Below are 9159 nucleotides of genomic sequence, written 5' to 3'. Positions count from 1 at the left end.
AGTATTTTTTTGTTCTGTGTTCTGTTCGTTCGTTTGCTTGTTTGATTACGTTGTGCTTTTGGAAAAACGAAAGACACGAGTTCCTTTTTTTGGGGGGGAGGGGGCGGGGGAGGGGAGGAGGGTGGTCAACTATTCTTGTTGCAACTGATCATGAGCTGAGTTATTGTTGAATCAGAATAACAAATTAAATACCCGAAAGTAATTTGCAACATTAGAGAGATCTAGAAACGCGTTTACGGCAAACGGCAAATGTGAGATTCACGTTTATGTTAAAAAAAAATACTAAGATGAGAATAGCACAAAATAATTCTGGCCTTTGATGCTAACGTAAAACTTCTTAACTTTAATAGATGAATTTCAACAGATGAATTTTCGGGAAAAGAAAATCCGAGTTCGCCCAACAGGGTGACAAGGAGTAGAACCTATGACCTTTCGATCACTCGTTCCGATGCTCTGCCACAGAGCTACAGGAGACCTTTGGGAGCTAAGGCCATTAAACTAGGTTTAGAACTGGTAATCGGGAGCTAGACCATTAAACTAGGTTTAGAAATCAGTAATAATCAGGAACTAGGCCATTAAACAGGGTTTATCCACTTCGGCTGAAAACATATCATTACACTTCTTTCGTGTATTACAATGTTTGCTACAGGTTAAAGAATCTGAGACTGTTACAAATTGTTCTATATGTTTTATTTTATTTACAGTGTATGTTAGCTATTGCTTTTCTAGAGCCTCATCAGGATAAAAATGTAATGCAACTTGAAATAGGAGTTTTTCTCATATATTTCCTTGTGCTGTGCAAAATGATCGTGGAAAAACAATTAATGTTTGTTTTCGTTTAAAGAAAATCGCTAACTTTATGTATATTTTCATGTTGTTTTACGCGCATTTTGTGTACCCAAAAACGTGCTTACTTTTAATTTCATCACTATTGATCAGACAACTACAAATCGTTATGACGTATCTCCCTTATAACTAAAACCCCTTAAGAGTAAAACCCTTCTGTATTTGTTCTTATTTGACGCTACGCGAGGTGATTCTCACGTTTGAGTCAAGTCAAATAAAAGCTATGGAACAGTATATTCCTGTGGTGCTTTTTTTTGATTCTGTAGAAGGTGGCTCTGTCTTTTGAGTTTGCTGATGAAATTCTAAAGTGTGTTCATTCAAATGAAATCTTTTAAACGGTTCTCTCCTTTGGTGTTGTTTATTATACTGTACAAGCTGGCTCTAACTTGATGAATGAAATTCCAAAGTGTTTCAAATGAAAGCTACTGAGCAGTACTTTCCTGTGGTGCTGTTTATTTTGAGTCAGTTGATAAAATCCTGAATTGTGATCATTTGATTAAAAGCTACAGTACTTTGCTGTGTCTGTAGTGCTATACTGCGCAAGCGTGGTTTGTGAATGACATCCGCCCGACACAGCGGCAAAATGAGTGCGCATGCTCCGCAGATTTGTGATTCGAGCGTGAATCGATTACGAATGCTCCACTTCAATCGCCAAATTCACACCTGTTACCACAATATCTTTTTTGTTGTTGAATAAAATATGTGATGGAGGAAGTTCGAAGGAACCTTTCCTGAAAGCGGCAACCTAATCTATTTTGATTTGGGCTTATCCCCGCAAAACGAAAACAAACAATGGGAATTTTAAAAATGCCGCCATTTCGCCGCCTAAGATTGTTCACGCGTGACGAGCATGCGCACTCATTTTGCCGCTGTGTCCATCCGCCCATGATATGGGCACTCGTGATAATTAACCTAAGAGGTTGGTGCAATTGCCTACACTGACTTCAAACGTTTGCAACCAAACTCATGTTAGTTTATTCTCGTGATTTGAAGTTTCCATAGGAATCACATTTTGGGCTGGTCATTGACTCGTCAGCGTGCACGAGAACATGCATGTTATCAGAAAAGCGTCGTTTCCAAGAGTTTGTATGGTACCAGTTATATGATCAAAATAGTTTAGAAACACCTGAATTAACCGTTATTTTTACAAATATTTTGGAACCCATGGCTTGGTTAATTGTTACATATTTACACTAAGTCCTCCCTACTAACCTAGTCGAATCCAGCATCATTCAACGTCAAACAACGTCTTCAAAATTGTAGTCCACACCTCCAAAAATGGACACACCCTATGCTTACCCCATTTAGTAAAACGTTTTTTTTAACGAAAACTGCCACCTAATAGCCATTTGAGTCTCCCAAAATTGGCACAGTAACCAATGGTAAATTCAACCGGAGACTGTTAAGGAATTATGTACAAAGCTATTGTGGAGAAAAGCTTGTTGAAGTTAAATTGATCGTTTGGTCATCTTGTTGAATAGTCCCTTTCGCAACCATAAGCTCTTCCTACGTCCAATTAATTTTAAAATAGTTTAAATCAAGAAAAAAAGGATTGGGTCAAATTCGCATGTACCGTGTTTCCCTTCTTACGCGACAGAAACACGGCGTGCGCTAACGAAATATCTTCGTTGCTCGACCCTCACCCCTTTACAATGTTGACCCCATGTAAAAAAAGAAAAAAAAATGCCTTGTGGACTTCAACTTTGTCTTGAGGCGTAGGGTTGGTGTGAGCAAGAAGCGTTTTAAATGGATAAGATGGCTTCTTTGGTCAGTGATACTTAATTAGCAATTTTATAGTTTACTTTGTAAGATTTGTCCCAAGCCCTTTTGTCCACCATTGTAGATCTGTGAGAACGCTGTGACACAAACATGTGGCAGTTGTACGCTCTGTGTCATGGGCTCTAATCATACCACGCATAAACGTCAGCGCATGTCTCTCCACTGTTGTCTTGCTCAGTGCAATCATTCAAGTCCTCTGCATACCAGATTTGGAACTCTTGGCCGATAAAAACAGGCAATTGATGTAAAAGCTGGTTAAATACGAGCTCTTTGGAGTTAACACCAATTCCATTCAGACTATACGTATGATAGTTAAATCCACAACCATCATTATCTCTTGTATAATTGGCAAGTAAAAGAGCGGTCTTGTTTTTATATGTTAGAACAGTGGCTAACATCTTTGACCCAAAAAATTGCATTGGACAGCCCCAGTAAGACGCTGCGATTTGGTCATTACATCTCACGGCTCCACTCCTGTGAACGAGTTTAAAGGTGTTGATGAGCCCAACCTCTTTGGTGCTGAAATTGCCGTATGAGTCATCTTTAGCACCAAAGCAGACTGGATTATCGCTGACCTTTTTCCAATTCTCTGAAACAAAGGTTTGATAAACAAATTAATTGATCCCATGACCTACGGATTCCTTCCGTCTTATCATAAACATCCAAGACTCGGAGTGTTCGCATTCGGGCGTGACTCTTACGGGCCATAATACGTCATCTCTTCTAATATTCCTCTATACGTGCTCCTCATAAATTTCCTTCGAGTTGGCTATAATCATCTCGTATCCAACTAGCGGGAATGGAATAATTGTTTTCTTAAAAACAGCCACGAAAAATAGCTAAATCGTGCTGCCGGATTTAGTGATATTTTCTTTTCCCCCTGACACGTACTCTTGCCACATTTGTGGGACATGGTGTAAGGACTTTTGTACAATGACCGTTAAACCAATCAAAACTCTAGAACTGCGTTATCCAATTCAATGTCCACTATACCCAATAATGACCAGCATTTTAATTTCTCACTACAACATGCCCACGTGATCAAACGTTCAGATAGAAAAAAGGAAATAATCACCTTAACCAAAACATCTTGATATTTGAACAAATTCTCCAAACTGTTACCATAAGTAATATATGGAGAACGGTGGGAGCATGAATATTAGCACAGGGACTTATTAATAACTGTTCTAAATTTTTTCGATTACGCTACCTGATCGTTAAATTCTAGGTCATGTTGTCAAGTGTCGTTTGTTATCGCAGACAAGAAGGAGCGGGAAATTGATGGGAAGGTGACATTCAAGAAATTTCTTTACCATCGCCTCCTTTTTTTGGGTTCATAAAATTAAATGGTAGTAATCATTGTCATTATTAAAAACTGGATTATTGGATGATGATACTTCACAGTTTTGATTGACTTTACGGACTTGGGAAATAAGCGCCCATTAAATCTTCTTCTTCCAGTCTTCTTGGTTGGTGACAATTATTCCACTCGCGCTTGTTGGATATGAGACGATTATAGCCAACTAGGTGCGTAGCTCCGAGCTAACTATTTATCATTTCATATTTAACAAACGCGAATACAATAATTTTTAATTATTACGTTTAAGGTGTTCCACTTCCTTCAACTATGTCTCGTGGTCAGCTTTTAGTAAAGACTGGAAACCAAAGCTTTATTATTGGATTGAGGGAGTCAAGGTTTACCTGAGCACGATCTTCCATCGCCAATGTAGCCATTCTTACATTTGCAATAATAGGATCCAACGGAATTTTCGCAACTGGCATTCATGTGACAACCATGTCCACTATTTTCACACTCATCTACATCTGTTTAGAAAGAAAATCACAAAAACCAATCAACCTACTTTAATGGCCTTAGCTCCCACGAGCCTCCCGCAGCGTAGTGGTAGAGCATCCGAACTGGTAATCGGAAGGTCTTAGATTTGACTCCTGATAGGCGCACTCGGATTTCCTTTCCCCGAGTATGCCTGCGTCACTTACTGAATAACACATCATTCGGAGTCTCAATATTACCTGAACAAAGATGTCCATCTCCAGTGTACCCAGTGTTGCAAGTACAGTTAAAGGAATCAATGGTATTTGTGCAGTTTGCATTCACGTTACAGTCATTGCAGCCATTGGTGCACTCATCGATATCTATAATAATGAAAACAAAGATAACAAAATTACTGAGGATTTTTCACAGATGATGAAACCGTTAAAGGGGCAGTATCATGGGAGATCGATGGGAGATATCATGCCTTTTGGCCAAAATTCACTAAATTTAAACTTTGAACACTGTCTTAATTAATTTCTCAATCGCTAATTTAAAGAAATATTAATAGTGATTCTAAGACGAAAGGTTGAACCAAAATATAGTACAACCGGCGATTTTTAGTGCATTACAACGGCGAAATTTGAAAACGTCTGCCAGACGTTTTCAAATTTGAACCCCACTCTATCTTGGTCATCTGGCAGCGAAAATATCCGTGGATAATTTCTTTGCATTCTGATAGTCTTTTAATGGAAATTTGTCATTATATCTTGGCTGCTAACAACCGAATAGCGTCTTTCCGATTTTCAATGTGTTACTAAAAATAGCGTGATACTGTCCCTTTAACGCTTCACAGCACAGAGTAAGCTGGTGAGTTATTGCTATCGGCTGGGTCATTACAGTTGTACAATGTTCATGATGACAATGATAATGATGATCATGATGACGATGATGAGTTTTGAAACTAGCGAAAAGTGTTATCGTCTGATAACAGCCACTCGATTTTGTACTTCGTCCAATAAGAACACGGTTAAATTTAACGATTGCCTGTATTAGCTCATAACTCTTCTCGTTCAGCCATTCGAGCAAATAAATGTTAATGCTATTTATTATTTTATACATTTATGTATACTGTGTGTGTTTCAATTAATTTCGTAACATGGATAAAGACCCTCGCATATCGAATTTTACAATTTAGACAGTAAAAAAAAGTCTTTATCTCCTCACAAGATAAAAAATACACATCTCATGTTACAATATTTGAGTAAAAAGTACCTATATCTAAGTTATTTACCAGTTGCAAAGGGGAACCCGAACAGTTCAAGAAGGACATAGGTTCGAAGAGCTCCCACGCCTTATTTTTTGTTTCAATCACCTTGTTTTCCTTTACGACTGTTTAGGTGGCTAACGTCACTGCGAGAGTCTAACATTGATAAATATTTGATCCCACAATTCAACGTACCCAAAAAGATGGCGATTGGTACATTTACTCTTAATTCTTTGCGTACGAAATTTGCTAAAAATACTTATAGAAACGGACAGAAAAGTTCTACAATATTCAAGCCTAGTATACACAATACTGTTAGTAAAGGGACGAATTTCGGAAAAAAATATGGCTTTTCATGTCCCAACTGGCTGTGCTAGGTTTGCTAGATATTGTGGTAAAATGTACAGACGCCATTTTTTTTCCATACGGTGATTGCCGAGTATGGTAATTTCATAGAATTAGTGGCTTTACCAGTTAAATTTTCTTCTGTTCCATTGACAGCTATGCAGCGGTATCCTTTATCGGTAAATCCTGTTTGACATTTTTGCCTTGGAGGACATGAGCAGTTTGAACAATGGTTCTGAATAATGTAGAAAAATTACCGAAGTCATAGAATAAGGTAAAAATAAACATAATAGGCGTGCTCTGGTAAGCTTATTAAATCATACACAGTGAACGTTATAAGTACCAAGGATCCAAGGGTTGTGACACATAATTTTATTTCAAAGTATGTAAAACTATTTAACAACTGCTTCAATTCGTAGCAAGGTAAATGGGATCAGAAATTGAATGAACCGGAGGAAAATATCCATCACAAGCCTGAGAGATGGGATACAAACTATCCGGGAGAGAAGTTGCTGTTTCAAGGGCTTTCTGATAGGGTTATACAATTTTTATAATATTGGCGGTTAAACTTGATTCCAATTTTGGGTACAGGTATATGTCACAATACTGAGGAAAGAAATTCGGTCTTTGACGGTAAAATAGGGACCCTCGGATTTGACTACGAGTACGAGATTGAGTACGAATACGACTTCTCAAAATCTAGTTTGTGTGGTTTAGATAATTGCTTGACACACCAATCTTGTATCTAGGGTCTTATTATCTGCTGGTAAAAAATAATGGGTAAGAGCGAGAGTTTGGGGATGTGACTGATTTGAAATTTGAAAGTCGTACTCGTACTCTGGTCTGAAATTCCCCAATATGAACAGATACAACCCTTATTTTAACGTCTCAGCAGGCTAAGAGGTGACTGACTAACTTCAGCTAGGAAGCCTCGTGCGTGTTGAAGACGATAGCTTTCCTTATTTCTCCATTGTAATCTGCTCCTCTTATGTCATCACTCTTTGGAACCAACAAACCAATGACTTATAATTAATTTACGTGGAAATTTCCACGAAGGAAGTGAACATTCTTGTTGCATGAAGAACGATCGATACACATGCAGTGCAAGATGTTCTGTTATTTATTTTGGCATGATAATCTGATCGAGAATTTTTTTTTTGTAATTAACACTAACCCTCACAGGTTTGTAGAGGAATCCGCTCCGAGGCTTGAGATCTCCAGGATGTAGGTTGTGATCGGAACTACTCAGCTCACATAAATGCTTGTTGCCTTCCAATGGTCCAAGATTGACGGACATGCAGTCATCATTAGCGAAGCAAAATGATTCGCATCCAGTTTCCGATTTTACAAGGACACTTTTAATCACGTGACCCACGAAAGTGTGATTAATCAAAGGAAGTCGGAATTGCATCACCCGACAATCATTTGTAGGTGGGTTGTTTTCTATCACAGAAAAACATTAGTGCCACACACAAAACATTTTCTAAGAAAGAGCTCGAGTTTAAAAACTATATTTAAATATGTATCTGTATACAATATCTATATCTATTATACATTGTGATATAGATGTTGACAGTTTGTCTTGTACGTTTATTTGTATCGACCTGATGAATTTTCAACCGTCTGTAAAAAAAAGCCGGATTGATTGATTAAATTAGGATCATTCCTATGTAATAAATAATTCACGTTAATTTTCACCACTTTCATTTAAACTGCTTTTTTAAAAAACTAAAAATGTGGTCACACAATAGTAATCAATAACGCGAGTGATTCCTTTATAAGTTTGAACGGACAATCTTAAATCATTCTGTAGTTTAAATTTACCCCAAATTGACCAAGTTGAGCTAGGGTACAAAGGTTCATTTACTATTGATCTACGAAAAATCAGCTTTGGCCATCTGTGATCGACTGCTTTGGGCGCGTATGACTCGACAAAATTTCAATGGATTCTTTAAAAGTTGCTGATATATCTGGAGGTTGTGTGACAATTTAATCACTAGACCGACAAGGTGCAAAGTTGAAATGAGATGGCCTGTTTCAGATATAGATCGTGTTCTTGTAAAAACGAAATGGCCTTTGCGTTGATGTTATTTCTAAATAAGGACAATAAACTCTCGAAGAGTATCCTTTGAAGGTAGGAACTGATTTAACGTTCACAACAGTAGAGTAAATCTGCCTAAGCTGTGAATCAGAGTTAAATAGTCATTGGCCATTAAACCCATCATATAGAGTGATAACAGGCAATCATTCATACCACTGAATTTTCCCTCGCTTTATGTACTTTAACCTGTTTATAAGGATAAATTATTACCCACATCTGACAGGAAAAAGTCAAACTCACCTGATAAACCCTTGCATTTTTCGTTTAAAAACCATAGAGACATGCAAGCAAGCAAGCTGTTAATCTTGAAGGAAACATCAGACACACTTTCCAAGGACGTTGCTTGCCGAAGAGACGAACCAAACTGAGTAATTCAAGTTATTGTAATTTGATTTTATGAAGATGAGATTTAAATAATTGAAAACGAAATGTTTAACCCGCTAGTGAAGGTAATACAATGAGAAGAAAAGGTGGCCTTAATTCCGCTAAGCAGGAGACTAATATAAAGCTTGCCAATTCAATGAGTCAATGGATAAATTGATAAACTAAATTATGTGCTTTTATAATCATTTGCACGGCACTGTTTCTTTGGTAATAGGGAAATAATTCAGCGGGTTAAATAATCAGCGAAAATTAAAAAGAATAAAGTTATTTTCTGTTCGTATTGTTTTGTTATTTATGAAAGCAAAATTAAACCACATTTTCCGTTGCATCGATAAGCTTCATTAACAAAGATTACAAAAAAGGTCCTAACTCCTTCAGTTAGAAGAACAAAAAGGCGAGAAGCAATTGATTTATATAGAAATATCATAAGATTAAAAATAAGCATGAGGCAAATCGGAACCACTTGTAAACTTTGGATCATGGCATCAAGGATTGCTGTCTGATAAGTTCATAAATTTTTAAACATTCTCGACGATTGGTGTCTGTGATGCTTGCTCGATGACTTCTTTAATAATAATAACACCGGTGGCTATTTTTGGCCTTTTCATTATCGTGAAGCGACATACAGACAAATTTGTCTAAAAACTTCCTTACTACCCGGGGACA

General features: G+C 37.4%; 1 protein-coding gene across 1 annotated transcript; it reads right to left on the bottom strand.

Annotated features, from left to right (window-relative positions):
• Window positions 1-161: 161 nt before the first annotated feature.
• Window positions 162-7603, bottom strand: LOC146488748 (uncharacterized). Its single transcript, XM_085113423.1, has 5 exons — window positions 7183-7603; window positions 6135-6243; window positions 4657-4779; window positions 4327-4449; window positions 162-3214 (listed from the first exon to the last, which is right to left on the bottom strand). The coding sequence occupies exons 1-5, from the start codon at window positions 7417-7419 to the stop codon at window positions 2748-2750; spliced, it is 1059 nt and encodes a 352-aa protein (XP_084969549.1). The 5' UTR covers window positions 7420-7603; the 3' UTR covers window positions 162-2747.
• Window positions 7604-9159: the final 1556 nt, after the last annotated feature.

Source organism: Pavona decussata, unplaced genomic scaffold, assembly GCF_977016875.1.
Source record: "Pavona decussata unplaced genomic scaffold, jaPavDecu1.1 SCAFFOLD_8, whole genome shotgun sequence".
Lineage (NCBI taxonomy): Eukaryota > Metazoa > Cnidaria > Anthozoa > Scleractinia > Agariciidae > Pavona > Pavona decussata.
The sequence above is the reverse complement of the archived record's forward strand: the minus strand, read 5'-3'. Positions and strand labels throughout refer to the sequence as shown.